The sequence below is a fragment of the Cryptomeria japonica genome, chromosome 11 (genome assembly GCF_030272615.1).
Source record: "Cryptomeria japonica chromosome 11, Sugi_1.0, whole genome shotgun sequence".
Classification (NCBI taxonomy): Eukaryota; Viridiplantae; Streptophyta; class Pinopsida; order Cupressales; family Cupressaceae; genus Cryptomeria; species Cryptomeria japonica.
Window position 1 is genome coordinate 494,458,727 of NC_081415.1, and position 25,192 is coordinate 494,483,918.

A 25,192-nucleotide genomic window follows, 5' to 3' on the forward strand; every position below is an offset into this window, starting at 1 on the left:
CCTCTCCAAGGGACCAGAGCGATGAGGTACGTCCCTTTATTTTCCAGTTTTGGCGCCAAATTAAACAATTCGAATTTACTTTAAATACTAAATCAATTTAAAAAATTGAAAATCCATTTGTTATTGGCATTTAATATGGCGTTAACATTTATTAATTATTTTTGCCTTATTTAAAAATCGAAATTTGCAATTTAAAAAAGCAAGGCATTAGTAATTAATTATTTAATTAATAAAAAATCGATTTGAGCGCTCATATATGGAGGTCGGCCTTGTTATGTCATTGCAAATCATTTAAAAAATGGTTTTATTTTTATTAAGTCGGCCTAAGGGGTAAAGGATGCAAGCGCTATATAAGGGGGGTAGAATTATCATTTTCTACATCATTATTTTACCTTCCTTTATGCGAGTTGACAAGAGGCGAATATAGTGCGAGTTGGCGAAGACACTCCAAAGGTGGTGCGAATTGCATTAAAGACCAAGGGTGGCGCGCTTAGACATTCCAAAGGTGGTGCGACTTCAAACCAAAGGTGGCGTAGACATTCCCAAGGTGGTGTGAGGCGTGCGAGGTGTGTTTAAAGAGGTGCGAATTGTATTGAAGATCAAAGGTGGTGCGAATTCGAAGACCACACCAAGAGCGAATTTGGAGATCCATCCAAGACCACGCCTAAGGCGAATTTGCTAAGGACTTGGAGATTTATTTGTGCGAATTTGAAGATCACATTCTCTCCAGAGGTGGCGAAGTCAATTTTGAGGAGATCATATTGAAGATTATCTTTATACCTCAATTTTGCCCAGGCAAATTTTGTTTTTGCATTCTAGAGTTAGCTCTCTATCGAGGTATGGCGATTTAATTATTATTGTTTTATTCATTCATCGTCATATTTCAAATTTTGAATTTTAAATCTCTTAGCTCAATCGTTGTATTTTGGGAAATGATAACTCTAGGGACTTATCATGAGGTTTCCTAAAAATCTATCTCTCTTATCTACGTTAGTTATTGCAAAATCTATTTCTTATAATGAAATGTTGTGTAGGTATGGTGACCCCAAAGGCGGGAGCATCCACCAGTCGCTCGGCTCTCATGAAAGAAGATCAGAAGACTGAAGAAGTGGAGACCAAGATCGTGTCCAAGTGGAGCAACATTGGAGATACAAACTTGGGGAACTTTAGCACGAAGAAGTTCCGAGAGGTCCCTTACATCGGCAAGCCATCACCTGTCGCCCGGAGAATAATAGAAAGTGGCATCATTAAGGCGGCCGGTTTTCCTCCAGCCATTCAGTGTCACGAGTTGATGATCGAGTGTGCCCGTCATTACAATCCACAGTCCAGGACAATTGTGTCCAATGAGGGAAACATTTTGGCATACCTTTCAGAGGAGGCCATAAGTGAAGCCTTCCATCTTCCAGAGCACAGGGACATGATATACAAGAGCATTGAAGGAGCCAGATCAGTGTACGATGATGATCCAGATGCTTGCTTAAGCATAATCAACAAGAACTGGCTACTCAAGAGTCGTCCCCGTCTGAGCAAAGTACCGAACACACCACACCGGATCGATTTCCAAGAGGAGTACAGAGATTTGATTACCATGCTCAACAGAGTTACAGGAGCACCTCATGCCTTCTATTTTGAGAAATGGATGTTTTATTTCATCCAGGTGATTGTTCAAGGAAAGGGTACAATACATTGGGCTAGAATAATTAGCCATTGCTTAGACGTACAGTTGAGAAGACTCAGGGCTACTAAGTCCTTCCAAATGAGTTCATACGTCATCTATGCCTTAATCAGGAGCGTTGAGTACGCAGGATTACCTCACAGAGGAGTGATTGGAAGAGGACCCGGCGAGGTCAGAGTTTGTGAATCCTATACCTACTTGCATCATCCACCAGGGAAGAACTACAAGTTAATCAATGATACTTTCACGATGAACATCACCAGGACGTTGCAAGGAGGGATTCACAACAGATTATCTCAGGATGCCCAGGAGTTAATCAAGAGGTACGGTGCTTGGTTCATTCAGTTTCCCAAGTTCACTTACATTAGAGTGTATGGATGTCCTTTACCTCCATACATGTTGCCGAGGTACCCTACAGATAGAATTGTATTACTTGAAGTAACAAGGCAGTTGGCAGCATATGTGAAGGCATTCAGACACAGACATCAGAATGGAGTTCAGGTACCTATTATTTTGGGTAATTCAGTTGAGGTATGTCCTAATGTCTTAGCCATGGATGACGCAGAGAGGGAGTTAGCCTTGTATCCTTTTTCATCTTTTGCTTGGAGGAATAGTTTTGATCCACATGGACATTTAGAGGAGACGGTCGGTAGAAGATTTAGACATGAGTACCAGATTGAAGATTTTATGATGAATCTCCTAGATGATCTCGAAGTGAAACGAAAGATACATTCTAGATTGCCTTTGGATTTCATCAGGAAATGTAAGATTTACAGAGTAGCCGACCAAGCTCAGGACAACGGCAGGCACATCCAATCTTCATATGATAGGGAGAGCAAAACAATAAGTTTGAATTGGAATGAGCCCGAGGCCGTGGATTTAGATGATTTGATGGCACCAGTCTTGTCTTGTACTCGCAGATGGGTAGACGTTCAGCACCAGAAGTTGAGAGAACAAGGCATAGCTATGTCTTTTACTTTGGAAGAAAAGCCAGCCGAAGGTGGAGCCAGTGTTAGTCAAGGCAATCCTAATCCTAGGAATTCAGGTGAAGGTAACCTTCGATGTGCCAGTGAGGGCAATCTCCATTCGAGAGGTTCAAAGAGAAAGGAAAGATCAGAAAAGAAAGAGCCTTCCAAGAAAAAGCAAGGTGCTAACAAAGATCAAACACCAGGTACTTCTTCCAGGCCAGAAGATAGAACAGTTCGAGTGGAAGAATCCATGGAATCGATGGTACAGAATGACAGACAGGAGGAAGAACAGGCACAGCATGTTTCATCCGATGGATCTCTCCAAGACTATGATTTAGATAATGATAATGAAGTAACATCTCCTCCCACACAAGAAGAAATAGTACACAAAGAAATTCAAGTTCAAGAGACAAGATCAAATATCCCAGATTGGTTGAAGGAAAGATTGACTAAGGTGATCGTAATTGAGGACGAGGACAGTGCAATCGATCTAGAGAGCCTTGTTGGACGTTCACATATGACAACAGAGAAGAAGAAGGCTACAAAGATGTCCAAGATGATTCGAGATGAGACTGGATCTAGAAAACTGCAGATAGCTACACCGGCAGCAGACAAATATGAGGGTGAGATCCTAGCAGAGGACTATCATATACAGACTATTGAGTTAGGACCATCCACAGCAGAACAGACTTTAGATGATGCCACCGACACATTTGAGGCATTGAAGGATAAATTTAGAGAAGAAGTAGAAAAGAATAGAAAGCTTGAGAAAGAGGTCGGTGCATGGAGAACATATTTCAGTCACATCAATGAACCTTTGGGACGTCAGGATCCAGTTAGATCACCATTGCAGGCATTGCCCCTTCAATCAATCAATGAAGCAGAAAGATTCAGGAATATGGTCCAGCGTACATGTAATTGGATGGATAGATCTCACACGGTGGCCATTGAGTTTATTACAAGGATGTCGAAGATCACCCACCAGGCTATCCAAGTTCTTGAGATAATCCACAGATTGATGGCAACAGTAGCTGCATTTGCCCATACCAAGGACGTTGTCATTCCTGTCTTGAAAGTTATAAGACATACATCCAGAAGAATTTTAGCACAAGAGAAGATCTTGGAAGGCGATTCTCACAGTTTGTTTCAGTGGTCAACCTTACTCCATATAAAGAGTGTTCTCTTTGAGGACATCAGTATTAGATGTGGTCAAGTTGAGGAGGTGATCAATCCGATCCAGGACAGAGTATTTGAGGTACTTCGTACCATTCTTGGCAGAAGGATCGAGGTCGAGACAGATGTGGATTTACAAGAATTTGAGGATAGAATCACTATCATCTTTCGCAAGGACGCAGATGTTACAGATGAGCAGTATGATCAAATGTATGCCACCATGCTCCTGATTGATAGAACAAAGGAACTTGAACCTACTTGGGACACAGCTCTTCTAGATGCATTTGATCAGGTTATGCACTTAGAAGAGAGTATCAAGAATCTTCCCGAGATTCCAATCACAGAAATCGAAGGAATCGTGACAAAATTCATTGCATATGCTAAGAAGGAAAATTGGAAAGGGAATAAGATTCTAGATGAAAGGTTGTTACAGATGACATGACATCTTATTTCTCATTGGTTGATACCTCCTAGATTTTTGTGCCAAATTTAATATTTGGCTATGTATTTAATATTGTTCAGTAAAAAGGAGGTCATTTGTAACAAACCCTAATTAGGGTTTAGATGTCATGATCTTGTCCGTTGATTTACTTTCAATCTGGACCTTTCATTGTAATTGGGGATGCTATTTATACCCCCATTTTTCATTTCATTTGTAATAGAATAGTCAGTTAATAGAGAATAGAGTTAAGAGTGAAATAGAGAGATTAGAATTGTAAGCAATTTTTATTTTGTAGCAAGATTGAGTCTTGAAGAGAGAAATTCAAGCAATTGTTGTATATGATGACTTGGAAATCAATAAAATATTGAAGTTATGGTGTTTTGTTGCAAGTTTCTTGAGTTATCTTCATGGTTGTTGGATGTACTTGAATCACGCTCAATCAAAGTAGTTTGTTAATTAGAAAGACTAAGTGTGAGATTTGATATTTGGTAGGATTCGCAATCCAAACCACTAGCTTCTTGCTGATTGTAGGAACGCCTTGCGTGGTCGACTGGAAAACACTTTGAGTCCTTAACCTTCAAGCATTTTCGCATCTAGGATATGTACCTTCGTAGTAGTGTCCTTGGTCTTTGATGCATTGAACACCATTATTACCTTAGAAGATCGCACTAATTTCAGTTGAGTTGTTGTCTTATGGCGAAATTGAAATTGGTTGAGTCTTGCCAAATCTCATTCATGCTAAGTCGTTCCTAGGGTTAGGCTAGATTAGATTTACTTAAACCCTGTCCTTTTTTCCATTTTTTTTTTTTGAAAGTTCCTTTTAGATTAGTAAAACCTTCGAACTTTTGAATCCGTAAGAAGCCTTGAAGGAAACAGCAAATCACATCATACCACTAAAAAGCTTGTCCACACGTGGAGACCCCACTAAAAGAACCTTGGAGTCCATCTAACTGATCCTTTTTGCAGATCTTCAGCAGTTAGAGACTATTTTCTCAAGAGAGGATAAGATGCCTGTCGGTATTTTATTCTGTGTATGATTGTGTACAAAATACACGTCAACAGGTAGGACGAGGGATATTCGCGAGTATCAAAGGCTTAAAGGGAGAATGGGTTGCGGACCGTAGCAATGCGAGTATCTTTCCCTTGATTGTACCAGGTGCAAACGCGGGAACAAATGACACCACTGGAGGCTGCGTGGTCCTAGGCAGGCAAGGAGGTCTACCCTGAGAAACAAATCTATCCTTAGCCCTTGATGAAGGAGGAGCAGAAGATACAACCCACTGCAAAACAGGAGCAGAAACCAATGTAGGAGAAGGTAGAGAAATCGCTAGCTGAGCAGATGCAGAGGCCAACTCCCTCGTCTTATATTTATAATAAGCTTTATACAACAAATCTCCACAAGGAAGCATAGATCTAATCAAAGCAAGACAAAGTGATCCAATGAAAAGCCCCCACAAGCAATCAACGATTGAAATCCAGTATCCTGGATAGCATGCATTGTGCCCTCGTGGGGAAATTTTAAACACTTATGAATAACCAAAGGGACTACTTCCATGGCGATCTACCGAGGGATACCCAACTTAACTCAGAACAAGTTTGATTCGGGAAAAACAACGAAAGTAGTTGACACCACCTTGGGTCCCACAAGGAGCATCAAAGTGGTGTTACCCAAAGGAGGAACGGAAAGCCCATCGTGTGTGCAAACAAAGGCACGACACTCGTCATACCTCACTCTTCGTAAACCATTGATAAACAAAGCCTCTGTAATGACATTGACTCGACATGCAGGATCGACCATCACACTTGTAAGAGTATGATTATTTATCTTATCTGGGATGTATAATGGGGCAGCCTCCCCACTATAAGGAACATCTAGAGGTGTAAAAGATATATTAGTGTTTTTACCCTTTGGTTGGAGGGTGAGATCGGAGTGATAGTGACCATGTTAACAAACGAGCCACCACTTGGCTCAAGGTTTGATGATGCAGAGATAAAATTTGACAAGTGAAGCAGGAAAGGAACAGTGTAGGTTTGTAGCTCACTATTTATTTTTATCAACAGACTTGTTGGATTTCCGTTTACGTTCATCGACCCGGATAGCACCGTTGTCTATATGATCTTGGACTAGGTGTCTAAGACGGATACAACGCTCGTTGTCATGTCCAGGCACACAATGTATTGATAGAATTTAGAACCATCATACCACTGAGGGTATGGTCTGTTGTCAAGGAGTGGTCTAATCTCAAGAAGATGAGATTATCTTTTAGGAGTTTCTGCATGATACTCAAGTAGGAACTAGATAACTTTGTACAGAATTGATTCTATTGTAGATCCTATGTAGATCTCTCAAAAGCCCAAGGGACCATAATGACATTTGCTACAACTTTATTCTTTTTAGACCCTAACCCAAAAGTGTCAACACAAGAGCTTGAAGAAGATTCCCAAAACTGAGTCATCTTGTGTTAGTAATCAATGAATGTCGAGCATAGATTGGTAAAGTTTGAATAACGATTAAGAGCTAACTTTTCCTTTAGTGTCGACTGTAGATTTCCAATAAACATCCTCTGTAAATCACTATCTAGTAGGTCCTAGTAGAAATTGACTCATATGAAGAGATGAATTCTATAATCCTCTAGTTGGGTTTTTGCTTACAGTGAACAAGGTCTGCTATAGTGACCTTGCCACCAATGTTCACCTAAAATCGTGTACGAAAGGCATCCATGAGTAGATCAAACAACCTGATGGAGCAACTAGGCGATGAGATTTACCATTCTAACATTGTTCCCTTAAGGGACTGAGAGAATAGCTTCAACAACATAAAATCAAGATTATGATAATCACTACAAACTGTCATGAAAGAATTTATTTGTGCGTTAGGACCTCCTTCCTCGTTATACCGATCAAATTTTAGAGATTCAACCCCTTCAGGAGTGATCATGTTTAAGATTCTTATATCGAGAGGACTAGGACAATAATAGGCAAGAAGAGAGGATTGATTAGTAACAGATGCAAGAGTGGTAAGTTGTAACTGTCCCATATTTTGTAGAATAATATTTAGCACAAGGTTGTTAGGCAGAAGAGGAGAGGAGCAGTAGAGCCACGAGGGCCCATAGCACCTCCACCACCACCACCAATGCCACCGCCAATACCACCACCAACACCGAAGGCACCAGAAGACGTAGATGTCATAGCCATCCTAGTATACCCCAAGGGCGTCTCTAAAACATTGATGTCAAGTATAGTTCCACCGGAGAATAGGTCGATAGTAGGTCCAGTATCCACCATGTGAACCAATACTCTAGGGATTTCAACACCAATCTATGGGCCAATGATGCTAGACTACTTGTCCTGAGCAAGGGTTTTAGCAAGAGGCACATGATTTTTGACAATCATAAATAGAGCCCTTAATACTTCCAGGCCTTTCTTATCCAAGATAAGCATATCTCTCAAAGTGTGAACAACAAAACCAGACTGAGGAAGGACATTTTCTAGTTCGACCAAGCCCTTAAATTCCTCTAAGTTTCTCTCCAAAGAATGAACCTAGTCAAATGAGACCTCAAAAGCGGATTCATGATCGACAACAGGTGGAGATGTTGGGGGACTATTCGTCGGGGTATTATTTTGTGAACTATTTCTAGAAGAGCCCCCAATCATAATACTCTTGAGGGGTCATGAAGCAAAGGGATCATTTGGATCCACTGTGTGTCTGCAAACATTGGTCCTGGCCAAGTCGAACCATAACGATTTGGAGGGATGTTCGGTCTAGAGGTTCTCCTCACAATAATCCCAGAGATAGTCTCGGTTGTAAATCTCATAGGTTAGCCTTACGGCATTTCGACAATTCTAAAAAATGGGATGAAAGGAAGAACCCAACACAAATGCTCAAAGAGAAGATTAAACAACAACCAACTACACAAATACAAGACAAGCATTTATGCCAGGTTCACCAAAATGTAGAGGGGGAAAAGTGAACCACACCGACAGGCGGATAACAACCTCTCGGGGTCTCACTAGTCTACCTCTCCACTTAATATGAGTACAAAGCCTACGGTTGTCAAGTACCTTGTAGATGACTCTAAACATGTCATAGATATCTTCTGATGACTTCTGATAGCTCTCTGTCCAAGGATGCACGCACGGTTTGTAGACGACAGCATGGTGCGCTAGCGTCTTGTACGGACAGAGTGCAAAGTTTGTACAGAAAATGCAGAGCGATGGATATGTGCCCCAAATAGGTTTTGGACTAAACAAATGAATAACAAAAAGTGAAAATGACTATAAAGATTGAATAATATAAGGAAAAGAAAGGAAAGGAAGATCTCACAACCAGTCCACAATTGAAGCCTCCAGCAATAAACTCTTTGCCAATGAAATCTGCACACAAGCAAGAGAGCAAAAAGGCTGCAATTGTGTTTAGAGGTCTGCCACAATCAAACCCCCATTTTGGTGTTCCCACCTCCATGGACAGCCAGATTGATTGATTGATAAACCGATAAAAATAGAAAGTAAAATACGATATAAATATGCTAATGGAGATAACAAAGAAGAGGAAAGAACTCCCCTTCCACACCCAAAGCGAAGAGCTCGTCGAGTGAAGAAGATGAAGCACCAAATCCTCAAAGCACAAGAATAATGAGAGTTTCAAGCATGAATGTCAGAATGTGAGAGAGCAAAATGCATGCAAGAGAGCCAAGAATGCTAGAAACTATGAATAGAGAACTCAAGAGAGTAGTTAAAGAGTTCCAGAGATTTTGATAGATCGAATAGAGTTCCTAGAGAGATTATCCATACCAAAAATGAAGCTCAAAAAGGAAGATATGCATACTAGGAACGAAACCAATGTCAGTGGGTGTAGGAAGAGGTGTTATAAACTTTGCCAATCGTAGGTGTAACGCTCAAACGATCACCTTTTGTTTGCAGAATCGCTGAACGCTAGCACAACGTACGGATGTCTCTGCGGCGTGCTAGTGTCCACAAGTCAAATAGTCCACAAAGCCCAAAAAAAGACCAAAGCCAAGGCTGACAAGGCAAGCCAACCGGACAATAAGACAAAGAGATAAAGGAGTTCTCCAATCAGCGTAAAGTGAAGACGTTTATGTAGCATGGAATCAAAATCACATAGGGTGCAATTTACGACATGACAGTTAGAAAGTACAAGATTCCTTAGCAACAACTTATATGATTTAGTATTACAAGGCAATGATTAGTATTAAGAAAAGAACAGCAATATTGATGTTAAAAAACAACTCCATAGAAGAAATATGAACAAAATTCAGAATTAATAAACACAGAATCTAATGAAGTTAATCTCCATCAAAGACAACTATATAAGCGATGGAGAATATAAGTGCAATTGTATAGAATTTTCTATAGACCAACCACTCTTAGCATCACAGAAAGCTACATCATATACATGTGCTAAGCAACAATTGTTATTTACTAATGTGTGGCAGTGATCAACATGTATAAGAAGAAGCAATTATAATCTGCTAGATAAGACAGCGATTTATTGTGTAGAAGTAAAGGCGTATGCTAATAACATCAATTATGTCTTGAGAAAGGTGAGATTTCATAAATGAATAGACTGCAGAAAAGACATCGATCTTAATAACAATTAAAGCAATAATCATTAATAAGCCAGCAGTTATAATAAACAGTAAATAAAGTGTATTAGAAAACATTATTAATAGTGATAGAATAGTTAAAAGTAATAAGACAAAGTCATAGAAGACAAAAATCAGATAAAACAAAATCAATATAAGACAGAGAAATCAAAGACAAAAAGCAGCGATTATATTGGAAATATGTGCAACGATTCCTATACTTTGAGTTTGCTGTAATAAAAGCTGTAATTACATGGGAAATAATTTACAAACAATTACTATGCTTAAAATAGCAGCATAGAAGGCAGCGATTCATAATTAAAAGGGTAACAATTTAAAACATAAGTATATTAAGAAAGGGATGCCTCCCTTTAAATAAGGATGACTCCTTGGAGGGAGTTTGCAGTCCAATGTTACAAGACTCGGACTTGGCTCGGACTCAACAAGCTGATTTTTGACTCGGACTCAGAATCGGCAAATTGAAAAAACCAAGAAATTCAAAGATTTTTAAGGATTTAAAACATGTTTCATGCATCCTTTAATAAATTAATCTTAAAGACACAATAATCTCATCAAATAGAATAAAAATTACTAGATACCCTTAAAGACACTATAAATTACTAGATTTGTGTATAGACTATACAAGGTTGATTGAAGACAATCATGTGCAGATGACAACTTCTTCACAAGTTCAATCTCTGAGATCAACCAACACAATTTTCAAACAGAAAATGTAAAATGACACCAAATCCCTTATTCATGACTCTTTGTAAATTCTGATTTGCCCTAATGCACCAATGGGGTTCATGCATGCCTAAAACAGTGCTTAGTAGAATTAATCAGGCACACATGAATGAGATATTGAAACTATTTGTATGTATTAGATTTAGGATATCATATCTCAGTTTTGTGTTTATTCTCCTGTTTATGCCATGCCTAACTATGTTGATACTGGAAAAGATTGATTGGGCTACAAGTTATGCATCTTCAAATTTGAATTCAAGACATTCTTTTGTAGATGTGTAGCACTGAAATCTTGCAATTTTTTATTGACATTTTACTTCCACAAGACAGCATTCAGTAGATTATATATTGTAATACTAATTTTATGCCATCCATTTAGAAACTTTCTATGTTGGTAGAAACAATATCCTCACTCAAGAGTCAAGATATGTCGTCCTTCCTATTCAATAACTATCTGGATTGGACATTGGATACAGCTCATGATCTGATAACATCATCTATAACATATATTAAGAAATTAAAATAAAATTTCCATAGCTAAAAATTAGCTCTGAAATCTTCTACACGGCAGAGTCTTACCCCGAGTCTGAGTCCAAACTCAGCCGAGTCTGAGTCCAAGGTCATCTAGACTTTGCAGAGTTGACCCAACTCGGGACTCGTAGAGTCCGAGCCAAACTCATAGAGTCTTGTAACCATAGAAACGAGACTCGAACTCAGCGAGGCCAACTCGGCTCGGAACTCAGACTCGGCAAAGTGAAAAGCTCAAGAAATTTAGAGATTTTTAAAGATTTAAAACTTGCTTCATGCACCCTTTATTAAATACACCTTAAAGACATAATAGCATCATCAAATAGAAGCTAATTTGATTACATACACAAGTATACATCAATCACATAAGCATAAAGGCAAATTGTAGCTGAAGGAAATAACAAACATAGATATATATAAATATTGTCAAATGTATACAATATTACAAAACTCATGGATTTTTTATGATCAAATGAGATGCAAACTCTTCCTTTCCAACTCTTGATGCACCAACTGACAGTATATGTTGTTATATGGAGCCTAATCAGACTTGGAGGTTAACATTTCCCTACTTTTATCAATGCAGTTTGCCCCCCAATTTTACAACAGGGATTTGGGGGCAGCGCCAAAAGACTTATTATTTTCTAAAGGCGTCGGGTGTTATTTTTCTATTGTTTCTCCTCACAACTCACCTTTCTCCTCCTATTTTGCCAAATGAATGAATATGAAGTTCACTTTTAGGCTCAAGGCATAATATAAACCAAAAATAATCAATTTGAAACATATTAGAAGTGTTTTTTTTTTTAACTTAAAGTTACATGCTACCGGCCGAGTTTGGGAGTCAGGACTCACCAAACTTGGCCAAAATCACCGAGTCCAAGTTTGGGTGATTTTGGGCCCCACACTCGACCGAGTTTCGAGTTCGAGCCCCCTGGACTCAACAAGCCTAACTCAACTCGAAAATCGCCCAAACTCAGCGATTTCTTGCGATTCTCATTTCTCTGCTTGTAACTATGGACTTTGCACATCTTATGAAGGGGTATGTATAAGATATGATATCACAAGGCAAAGAGTTGGTTGAAGAAAATGGTGTGTGTTGAATAAACAATCAAGCACATATATACACCAAGGATCATTAATGAGAAAAGAGATTGCAGATTTGATATAAGAAGATTATTTCAGATTTGAGGAGAAGAATATGAGGAGTTTGTAGCAAATATTGAAGAGGAGATTCTGGTCAGTTTGTGGCAGACATATGATCAATTTATAGCAGATTTGTGAAAGAGATTATAGCAGATTTGTGAAGAAGATTATAGAAATTTGAAGAAAAGATTTAAAGGAAAAGTTGTAAAGAAAAAAGTTATCCATTATTAGTTGTAAAAGCAACTTTGATAAGGTGGAAATATGAATGAGGGGTTGGTGCCTCTAGTAGATTAAGTCTTCAAAATTTGTAAGATCGTTATATAAGCAAGTAATTTGCCATGGTTTTCTCCCGTAAGGATTTTCATGTGAATATTGTGTTATTGTGTTCTTCTCATGTGCATAATTGTTGGAATTAAGTAAGTGATGCCATTGTGATTGATAAAGTTTAAATTGATAACCCTCTCAGTATAACCATGTACTCATCAGAAAGAGTGCAAAAGAGTTGTAACTACAACAGGGGTTGCATACTACATGTGAAATGTTCTTGATATAATTTTCCAATTCCTACTATTTCCCTTTTGTTTTTGATTGTCAAATGTTTAAAGACTCGCAGTTTATCATAGTTTAATTGTCATGAAATATAGAATGCAAGATAAGAAAAGTACAGTAATTGGATTGGGCAACAAAACATGAAATTGCAAAACTAAAAGACTTCATTAGCATTGGGAATATTTGACCTTTTGACAGCAATAGTAACTGTGAACAAAAAATGTGATGAGTCTCAACATACAAAATCAAGTTCGATAGCAACGAGGAGTAAGAGGGTTCAATTGGTAATGATTAGTGTTTCCAAGCGCTAGCATTACATCAGCATATGATATCAAATAGGATCAGACCCAGCAATAGACGTGTCCCCCAAATATCTAACACTTCTCAAACCTTATGCATAGCTGAAATGATTTACCACAATATTTACAAAAGCCAACCTCTCTCTTTGTATAGACTTGCGCTAAGCCCAATACCTCTCACGACACACCCATGGAATTGTTCCTTCCAAAAGCTACATTCCAAACTGATTCTGCCAATGAAATGAAGAGTATGTTTGCGCTCAACTTGTACGTCGCCTTCACCAATAGTCTGCTGGAAAGAAGAGAATATACGGTTGCCGTCTAGAATTATTGTTATTTTGTCATCTACCACCCCAATAATAATGCACCCCACAGCCGTGGTATTCTTTTCCGCGTCAAACGTGAGAGTTCATGATTTCAATCACGACCCTTATTTCCACATTACAACATCATGTGATATCAAGAGATAAATGCCTAGAGTGTTTTCAATAATTTCCCTCCAAAGGTAATCGTCCTAAAGTCCTAACATTAGGAAGAATAAATGAAACAATAGCCAATATCGTGATTATTAATTGCCCCAAGCAAATAGACAACCAGCTCGATAATAATATAAAAGGTCTCTTATTTTAATCCAAGAAATTCACTAGATGAGATAATGTTGAGCCTCAATACCTGTAGATTTCTTATCACTAGATAACTCTTATCACTGCAAATTTGTCTCCACAGGAGACTTCACAAATTTAGCCCTGATGTAGACTTCATCACGAATCCACCCTTTTGAAAGAACTATCTTTTTGTCCAACCCTTCTATAATCCTGAAGGTTTTCTTCTCCAGAAATATAAACTGTTTTATCAAATCCAAAGCATGCTTTCCTTCATCCATCCTCCTTATAAAGAACTCCAAGAAGCTTCTAGAACATTAGGCCGACTTGGCCGACTTAAATATTAATTATATTTTGGAGAACTTTATTTAATAAAGTGACATTATGATATTATTTTAATGTTTATTTAATTAAATTAATTAATATTATGTCATCATTGGATATTTTTTATTTATTTTTGACAGCTTAATAAAAATCATTTTAATTAATTGTCACCTTTCAAATTGAGGACATGACAACATGTATGCCCTCACCTTGCCCATCTTGGGACCAAGGTGATTAGGTGTATCAAAGATTGTCCATTGCTTGGTTTTTAGTTAAGATTATTTGGAAAATAGTAGGGGTGGTCATTACAATGTATTGTGTGTGTTAGCTTCTTATTATTTTTAATGTGACGGCTTTCTAAAACATTATAAATAAGACCTTTGGGCACTTAGTTTAGAATTTATTATTATCAATCTTGAATTCAATATTCATTCAATAAAGCTTAGTATGTCAATTTTGTTTCTAAATAGTTGCTGAAATATTCTTGAAATACTCAATCGTCATTGGAAGCTTTCTATTACAATAACAATAAGGTTGGTTTTTGTAGCTTTGAACAAATCAACCTGTTCAATTCATAAAATGTAATGCATGTAGATTAAGTGAATTGAAGATCTTTCACTTTAACTACAAGATTCTTGTTGCAGATCTCAATAAAGTCAGTCTGATAGCTTTGTATGTCATTCCACTCTAATTTACAAAATATTTTGCATTATTCAAAACAATCTCTCCTTGTTCATACTTGCACTGCTCAATCTCTTCCTTTAGTTAAATAGCCTAGGCATGTAATTGAAGAATTTATTTTAGTCCATAGTTACCTGGAGACCCATCTCCTAACCCTAGAGACCCGTACTGGAACCGAAGACGTATCGGAGACACGTCTCCAATACTGGATACTTCTCCGAAAACTTCTTGACGCATAAGGTTCTTTTGGCTGCCGTCTCCAAAGTCTCCCCACTAAAAATTGACGTCTCCTAGAAAACTTAGGGTAAAATGCAGTAAAAAGGCAAAAAAAACAAAGCAAACAAATAAGATAAGCTTGCAACAAAGCAAAGTCGTAGGGAAATGACTAATAAGGAAAATGTTTCACAGGAAGACAAAAATCCATGCAAAGTTATAGTGATCGGATCTATTGATAGTGTAGACTTTTTGAGAGGACTGATTTCTTATCATTGTAATAGTCTAAAGAGAAATTGCCTTTACTATTTAGCCAACAATATTGAGTGTGTTCAACATCTATGTTACCTTACTTTCACTAAACAATTTAGACTGGCTATGGTATCAGCAATATAAGCAATTTTAATTTCAATTTTAAAGTTAATGTTAAACTTTATCACTGTTCTTGTTTTCAAAGTTCTGTCATGATATGTTTTGGAAATTATTAAATATTATTTATTAAAAAATTGGCATCTCGAAGTACCCGTCTCCTATTTTTGAAAATTAGGTGTACCAGTACCGGTACCAGTCTCCGGAATCTCCAAGTACCCCCATTTCCTAGTAACCTTGCTTTAGTCAAAATAAATAAATATATTTTTCCTTGAATCAAAGCACTTATCAACCTTTTTCCCTAGGTGAATCCAAAAAGATACACCTTAAATTTTATTCAGCCTGAGTGAACCACCCAAGAAAACATCGTACTAATTGTAAGAAGCAAGTATATATTATTCAAATTATGTTATTTTTTATTTATAGGGATCTTTCCCTGCTGATTCAAAGAGCAGTTCTACCCTACAACCATTTTCCTTTTTGCTGCACTAAAAAATTAAAATTAAAACGCCAAATACTTAAACAAGATGATGCTCTAGAAAGCAATGGAAAATTTAGAGAAATTTGTGAAAGAGTAAAATAAATATTAGTGCAAATATGGATGCACCATATAATCAGATAGATAGACAGATGGAAGCAAATGCATGCTCATCAACTTTTTGGTGGCTTCAAAAGGTCAAATGGTGTTCCAAGGGAACATCAACAACTCAAACAAAGTAAAAAATGCTAAGAATCTAAGTCTAATATTGGAGGAGGTTCTACTTAAATATGCTATAAAAAATGTGGTCCACTTTTGACAAATAATGTGGCAGCATGTATGGCAATAGGTAGGCTACTTAAATAGAGGCACTTGACATATTTTTGGATCTCTTATGTTGTCCATAGTCATGATCTTCTCCAAGCAAATAAATTCATCCCATTCCAGGCAACATCCCAAGCAACAGAAAATTCACACATATCCAAGAAAAATAAATTTCTTCCACAATCTCAACCTCAACACATATCCAGAAAAATTACCGGCTCCGATACCAATTGATGCAGAACATGGATGGGGGTCTTTTGTCAAACCATCCATCCAGGCAGCCAACATGTCTTAATCTCACACACACAACACCTCCAGGCAAACAAATTTGAGTTTCATTGAAAAATAGATTGATTTACAAAGTCTTACAAGTAAAATCACTCACTACAAACTGATTTTTAATACTAAAATTCATAGATTACATAAACAAACTAAGGAATCCCATTACCTATGAAAACAAATTAATTTATAAAATCAACAAGCACCTGGACATTGGTGCCTTACACATTAACATTTTCCAGCCTGGGCATTGAACTTCTCTCTGCCATTTTTTTCTTCAAAACTCCACTTTGTTACACTTCCAGCAACTTCTTCCTCCTGTGTCCTCAATCTACAAACTAACACTCTGAAAATGTAACTCCCTTTGTAAAATCTGCTGTTATTACTCCCCAATTCTCTGCTACAAACCAGGTGCCAGGAATGATGCACTCCAAGAAACAGGGCATCATATTTTGTTTGGAACCCAAATTTGCATAAAATAACAAAACTCCAAACTTGGCATTTGTTTTTCTCTTCCATCCTATCTTTTTCAATGTTCAAAATACCCCAGCATTTGACATTATTTATTTCATTAAAATATGCATACAAAAAATAAACAAATTACATGACTTTAGGTGCCATATTTCACCCATAGAAATGACATTTTAAACATTGGAATGCCTAGCCAAATTATTATTTTTAATTCATTTCTTCCAAAGTGCTGACTCGGATGCTGAAAATCTTACATGCAACAAGCCAAAATCAAACAAAAAGAAATTATATTAAATAAATCTTTTTGGATGATGCAAGATCACCTATGAACCCAAATGCTCCTGAACCAAGAAATATTTTTTGACTTTGAATGTAATGTTAGCCTTCACATTGGCATACGCCTCCAACTAGAGAACACATTTTTGTGCCTTAGTAAAATTTTAGCCACTTTTCCATTGTTCAAACTCCATTCTTCACTTCGCCAAAAGTGTTGGAGAGCTCTTTTTCTTGGGCCTCCAAAGACATTGATGAGAGATGCCAAAAACAATACGGACAACCATGATGAAGCTTAAAACGTGACATGTCATTGCATAAATTACAAAGATTAAGATTGAAATGTGACATAATGCAAAATAATTGTATTGGTACAGCAATATATCACAATATTTGCTTCTATGACTTAGACAATGAATTTGTTAGAATGAAATCAATCTCCTTACATTCCCTCTACAACAACACCTTATACCTTAATAAGTAGGAAGGCTTGTTTTAACATGAAGATTTTGTACGTCCCCTATGACACCTTGTAGAATGAAATTTAGCGATCTTCTTTTACTTATAAATAACCAGGAGAACAAAGTTGATGGAGAGCTTAGTAATCTTTATTCTCCTCACAAAAATTAAAACTTTGAGTCAATAAGGTTCCTACTCAAACACACAAGAAACAACCGCTTAAAATTAAATTCCTTGTCATTCCCCACAAGGATTTGTTATAAAAATATTTTGCACCCCTTTATTGTGTATTGCTGCTATTTTCTTTTGATTTACTCTTTATCATTGATTTACAACTGCCGTTCCATTTGACCACTTAAGAAAACATTATAATTCTATGTTATGGGTGTTATAAACATTTGCTTGAAAGTTCAGTGGCACATATAACCAGAAATCAATCAAATATGTGCAAATTGAAAATTGTGTTGATGAATTAGATGAGTATCTATCCTAAATACAGTTTATAAAAGGAATTAAAAGACTTGAACTTTAGATTTTCTGTGTGTACCAAAATAGTGATAAAGAAAGTAGAATCAAGTAGGTTTTACCTAAATGATTCATGTCCTAATGCATAACAATCACCTTTTATTAGATTGCACCATTTTTATCTTCTAAGAGAATAGCTTTGAGGGTGAAAACACTAACTAAAATTGGAACCCACCATAATCTGTTTCAAGTGGCCTGAAAACGTTGAGAGGGACTGGCTTAAGGACTGTTCATCACCTATATCTGCAAAAATAAAATCAAAACATGGTATCTTAACCGGTTCCGCTGCTAGCACATAAAGTCCTGTGTCAAAGAAAAAATGAAAAATAATATAAGAAAGATGCTCACATAGAAATGCTACTATGTATCCTTCAATTTACTTATCAAGTTATCAAAACCTTCAACTTCAATTCATAGACTTGAATACAATAAGAACAGAAAAAATAAGATATTGCTATAAAGAGTTATTTGAAATTTCTTACTTGCTAAAAGGACACTCTCTATGTTTGTAAGAAACCACACCATCTAACTGAAAAAATTTCACAGGGATTGCCTTATCATCAAAAAAAACTCAGTTAAAGCAATTATAAACATTTACCACGTCTTGCCATCAGTGCAGCTAATCCCACCGTCTTCATGACTGCTGTTTTTCCTCCAGTATTTGGACCTGTTATAATAGCCACCTTTGTCTTCCTTCTAACTAGGATATCAACAGGGATGGGGCGACCTGCTTGAAGTGTTGCAACCTGAAAATTGAAAACATTGTATCCTTGAGTGTTGATAGAAAAATGATGCCCTGAAATGAGTCAAAAAAATTCTTATGCAGGATTCATAGTTTGTAAAGTACGATTACATTGTCCCAATCCTAATACTTTTGCATGTAATAAAATATAGATACTCATCAAAGCAACTGAATAACATTACCAAGCCAACCAGTAGCTGAAGAGCCAATCATAAATGAAATAATTCATATGATTCAGTTCTTTCTTCAGAAAGATTGGAAGCAAATAATTACCTTGCTTTCCAATGATTTTATGTGGCTTTCTAGATTTTCCTGAGAAGAAATGTTCTCTGCATGTGCAGTTGCTCTCTGCAATTTCTGAAAAGATAAAACACATATAATGATGTATTTATAAAATTTATTCACTTAGATGAAAACATAGTTAAAAGTCTTTACTAGCAAGAACAATATCATTCCATTGTAACAAGAGCCTGTACATTAGATTTATGTTATTAAAGCAGAAGAGAAACACTGAACTTGAATTAAATCTCTACATCTCCAGATTTAACCCATACATCTACAATCAAATCAATCTGCAAAACTGATAATGGGAAAACCAAAATTAAGAAGTCTGAAATAAAAAATCTCCATAACTTTAATAGCCTCATGTTGGTCAAATAAAATCAAAAGTGCTTACAAAACTTTCTTGTCAAGATGTAGAGATGAATTTAACCCCAATCCATCTCTTTTGACTGTCAAGAATATATTGCATATGTGTAATTTGCATGGAAATTTCATTACTTCGGTATTGTAGGATTTGCCAATCATGGTATGTTACTATAGAGATGCCACTACAACAATTCAAAGGATATTTTTCAAAGAAACATCAACAATACCTGTAACAGTCAAAGAGTAAAGATGTTTTTAGTCACTTGAAAGTTCAAAGCTTCGGATTATTTTTAAAGCTATGCAATTTTTTTAACCTATCACAATCAAGGAATTCATTGACAACCATTAGAAAAATTAGCAACGGCCCAAAATTAAAACGTTACAAAATGAATTAATTAGATTATTCTTGCATCAATTTACATAAGACATACAACCCTGTCATTAAGTTAAGCTTAAAGCCAAGCAAGTGTCATATACATGAATATAAGTCACCCAAAGGATTAGAAACTTGTTATAATACAAGTTCATACTTGCGATAGATCTCACATGTAAATTTACTTGCTAATGAATTTGTCTAGTGTTGTTATATACACCCCTATTTTTTATTTATTTTGAAAATAACTTCAACTGATGTGAGATACAAGCAATCTCCCTTTGCACTTTCTGATCAGCCAAATCCCAAGATGGACAAGGTGGGACCATACAGTGTTCAGGATTATACAATTAATAGAAAGATTGCAACTGAAAGGGCAAATGCACTAGGTGCCAAGCTGGCCAATACCAATTATTTAACAGAAAGCTGTGCAACTGAAAAGAAAGACACTTCAAACTTATTTAACAAAGTGTAATTAATATCATCTACTTGTTCAGTGGGAAATAAGGGCACTTCCACTTATTCAGCGGGAGAGAAAAGTGAAGCTTTCACTAATTCTATGGGAAAGTATAAAACAACTCTTCCACTTATTTAGTTGTGAGAGAATACAATATTATCAATTGTTTAGTAGACTAAGTAAATTGGCAATAAGCAAAGATCAAACCCATTGGCAATACTACCATAGAGCATTTACAATCTAAGTTGCTGGTTCGGGTTCGGGCACCGGTTCGGTTCAAGAACCCGGTTCGACAAAATTTTGAAAAGGAGTTTGGGTTCATTTTGGGTTCGTTAGTACAAAATATAATATAACAATATTGTATATCTATATATAAATATAAATATAAAATATTCTTATATAATATAATATATTATATTATCTTACATTACATTGCATTGTATTGTATTGTATTGTTACTGTGTTCGGGCCTTGGAGCCTGGATGCAAGTCTGAGTCCACATTCGGTGTGGGGGTCCGGTTCACCAGAATTCATACGTTCTTTTCCTATATTAATTCGTTCTATGATATGAATTTTCAGTGAGATTATTTTTATGTTAAAGTTTTTAAATGAATTCATTAATTATTACATATATTAATATAATACAATATAATATAATACAATACAATACAAACCAATACAATATAAGTTTTTAAAGGAACAGAGTAATCCGAGAATACTTGATTCGTTGGAGAGATTTACCCATTGAGGATGTTGTTGTGACGTTTTCACACATCGCCCCATTGCAAATGGAGACCCCCTACTTTTTAGGCCCTTCCGGTCTTTTGGTTTTGTTTTTTGGCTCTTTTTCGCAGCAGTCTCGTCAATCTCTCTGCTTTGCAAGTGTTTGGGGGTCATATTGATTAAGTCTGCTTTTCGTTTGAGCAAATTTGGTTAAGTCTAGGACTCGTTTTGTCAATTTTAGGGTTTTTGCCTTTAGTCCTAGATTTTAGGGGTTTCTATTAGGGTTTTGGAAAAACTGAACATATGACTGGAATCAGGACCCTTCAAGGAATCTCTCGATAAATTTGAGCGAATTCTGAGCACTTACTATTCTTAGTAACTATATTTTTAGTAAGTTTCATTGTCTCTCGGATTGGTCTAATTTTGTCAAAAACCAAACTTACTATTTTTAGTAAGCGCTTTCCTAACCTATTTTGCCCAAACCTTGACATTTTGAAACACTTACTATTTGGGAAAATCTCTTTTTGGCAAGTTCTTCATAGGAAAACACTAAAAACTGAACATCCCTGAAGACGCTGAAGACTGAACGCTCCTGAAGATCATTTCTAAATCCGGAAGAGTCAGAAGGCAGACAAGTTGGATCAAAAAACTGTTTAAGTTTGGAACTCCTATTCCAAAAGAGGAAAGCATGTGAAATCATCCAAGTCTAGAAATTCACATCAATCCACCAATGTCATCCTAATCCAAAAATGGCCTGAAATTTGACTAAGTCTGAAAATTTGAAAGATCTTCCAAAATCCAGAATTTGCGTTATGATTCCTAGGGACTCCACTTATACTTAAATGTTATATTTCATATATATACATGTCCTGAATTGGTAGAAAACATCAAATTCCTACTCCACAGTGAAATTCCGCCCAAACACTCAACTAGGCGCCAAAATGGAGGGGTCATGGAGGATTCAGCATTTGAGAAAATTCCTCCTCCACAGTGAAATTCCGCCCAAGCCGTGATCAAAGCACCAAAAGAGAGGGGTCATGGAGAAATCAAAAGTTGATGAATTCCTCTGCACATGGAAATAGCGCCCTAGACTAATGGAAAGCACCAAATTGAGGGGTCTTGGAGGCACGGAAAATGATAAAATTCCAAGACATGGTGAATTCCATGCGTAAGCTTGAAAATTGAAAATTTGTCTAAGACATGAAAATCCAAGGGTCAAGGAAGAATGAAAACCAGAAATCCCCTCGAGAAATTTTTTTGAAATTTCCATTTTTAAACAGCAAATCTTATCAGTATCCGAAAATTTTTGCAGATTTGGACGTGGGAGAATTCTCTTTCTCCTAGACCCGGGTCCTAAATTTTAGGAAATTTCCTAAAAAATAGGAGATCTGAAAATTGGTCGAAAAGCTCCCTGCAAACATGATGAATTCAAAGAGCACAAAAATTCCTTCCTCAGGGAAGAATTGCACCCAAGAAGAAGAAATTCCAAGAAAAGTGAAAATTTGGCTAAGTGTCGGAAATTCCTTCCTTTAGGATAGAATTCCAAGAAAGGTAAAAAATTGACTAAGTGTTTGAAATTTCTTCCTTCAGGACAAAGTTCTTGGAAGTCATGAAAATTGGCCAAGGCATGAAGAATTTCCTTCCTTAGGGTAAGGAACAAATTTCTTTCCAAAGGAGAATTCCTTCACAACATGAATTCCACGTCGGGATGAATTGAAGGTAAAAAAAAACAATTTCTAAGGCAAGGAAGGAATCAGGGTTGAACTGAATAAGAAATTTCCCCTCGAGAAAGTTTTTGAAAAATCCATTCTCAGGCATCAAATCACATCCAAATTTCAAAATTTTCATAGATTTGGATTCGTAGGAGAATTTTTTCCCTCCTGGGACTTGAAAACCTAATTTGTGGAAAATTCCTAAAAAATAGGAGATGGTGGAAAATCATTAAAAACCTTCTTCAAGCAAGGAAAGTTTAAGAGACTTCAAGAAAATTATTCCTGAATCAAATTTTCCCTCTCTAACAATTTGAGATGTGCAGGAGCGGATATACGACGGCAGGGTCCACTTGCATGGCGAGGATCTATTGAACGCATGGCAATATGGTGGCCCATTCATTGCCGGAATATTTGACCAAATGGCGACCTGGTCATTGCATGTTGAATTTATGGCAAATTCTTTTTGCATGCAACGCCGCATGTGGAAATGATGGAGCATTTATGACATAATAGGGTGATTTTTGCATGGATGAATATTCAATGCATGTTGGGCGAATTTGAAAGAGGTGGTGCATTTAATGCGCAATGGATGCTATTTTGGGTACTTTTGAATTAATTGTATATGGGCATGATGGGTTATTAATTGGAGATTCCCACCTTGTTGCATCTTGAGTGGAGAATCTTTTAGGGAAAACCCTAATTAGGGTTTGCATATAATCATGGCCTGAGGCCTATATAAAGGGGTGACCCCCCTCATTTGTAAGGAGGGAGACTTGTATGAAATTGTTAGGATAAGTTTTGAGATAATAACAGTGAAACATTGTTCTCTGATGGTGTCCACTTAAATTATTTTTTCAAAGCTTGCATGGTTTCACCTTCCTCACTTAGAGTAGAAGTAGTATAGTGCTTTGAACTCAATGGAGAATGTAATGGTGTTTGATGAATTTCCATGGTTCATACTTTTTGCATCTTTCTGATTGTAAGTTGCAGTGTAAAGTTAGCCTGAACCCCCTAAATTTGTGCTAAGTTCGATTGTGGATGGTTTTTTGGATTGCGTCATTCTTGGGTATTCAAATGTACTTTCTCGATTTGAAAATCCTCTAGCATCCCCAGAAGATTGCACTGGTTCTTGCGGAGTTGTAGTTGATCTTGGCGAAGCAGAGCTTGGTTTATATGGAATTTGTTCACCGAAGCATTAACTGTTGATATCACTGCCCTTAGGAGTAGATTTAGATCCTTCTAAACCCCTTTTCCCCTTTATTTTCAGTTCATTTTAGTCTGTTCGAAGCAGCAGCATCGCAGAATTGCCATATCCAATGATGAAGTTCCAGCCACAATAAAGAAGTGAAAGAATGATGCAAACGTAAGGCCCCTTCGATTACCAGCAATCACATCAGCCAACTGAGTCACGTCCGTAGCATAAAGGAACCTTGGAGTCAATTGTTGAACTTCTTGCAATCTTAGCATGCAATCGCACTTTGATCACGAGAGAGTGAAGTGACTGTTAGGCAACTTTATTCTGTGTTCGACGTAGTTATAAAAAACACGTCAACAGATGCTACATGGGAAGGTGAAGAGATTCTACAACATCCTGCCTTATGTTTGCTTGAGGGCAAGCAATCCTAGGAAGGGAGGATTGTAATGTCCCCATTCCCTTGATTCGCCATCCAAGAGCTTAGATTCAACTATTAGCCACCTTCGCAGGTGAATTCAATGATTAGGAGGTGATGGAGAGTGCTAGGGGGTGGACACTTAGCCAATTTTGGCCTTAGTCACTCTATTTAGAGTGTACTTTATAATAAAGTATTGTAAGTTATTTTTTCTCAAATTAGAAAATGATTTATTAAAAAGGTAACTTTATAATATCATTTTAACTCGCACGCCTCACTAGGCATATTATAACTTAAAATTATAAATGGCACGTCGGATGATCACTTAACCCTCAAACTCAAGAGCTCATTAGAGGGAAGAACATGCTATTGGAATCTTTGGTTGATGCCATATGGGGGTCAAATTAGGGCTTGGAGGCTTAAAGCCACATTTTGGCATGAGTTTTGTTCATTCCTGTTATTCATTTTTTGGAGCTCTCAACTAATTTTCAGATCTGCACGGCAAAGGTAGCTTTGGAGAAGTATTGGGGATGAAAACCTCTAGTATTGTGGTGTCAGGACGTAACCCCTCTTACCAAATTTGCAAAGTGGACATACAAGAGACTACTTTTCAGGTCATTAAGGATCAAATTCAGTAGTTTTAAGGGTCTAATCACCAGCAGGTTGCGTGTACAGTGAATTAGAGAAGGTTTGGTAGTCAACTACAGCAAAACATTCATCATATATGCCAGTCGTACCTTCCTCAGCTAGGCCGTACCATTCCCATTTGGCCTGGAATCTAGTAAAAATAAATACAAGAGTTTCA

The 25,192-nt window shown here is 36.9% G+C and overlaps 1 protein-coding gene across 4 annotated transcripts in view; it reads right to left on the reverse strand.

Annotated features, from left to right (window-relative positions):
- The window catches only part of LOC131068309 (uncharacterized), a 374,805-nt gene that overhangs the window by 217,753 nt on the left and 131,860 nt on the right, over positions 1-25,192 (reverse strand). For 3 of the 4 annotated variants that reach the window (XM_058003475.2, XM_058003478.2, XM_058003474.2), the window contains 3 exons: positions 19,138-19,221; positions 18,721-18,868; positions 18,298-18,425 (listed from right to left, as the gene is read on the reverse strand). In XM_058003475.2, the coding sequence (XP_057859458.1) occupies positions 18,298-18,425; positions 18,721-18,868; positions 19,138-19,221 (360 nt within the window). The remainder of the gene's footprint in view (positions 1-18,297; positions 18,426-18,720; positions 18,869-19,137; positions 19,222-25,192) is intronic. The other variant, XM_058003476.2, reaches the window with a different exon arrangement.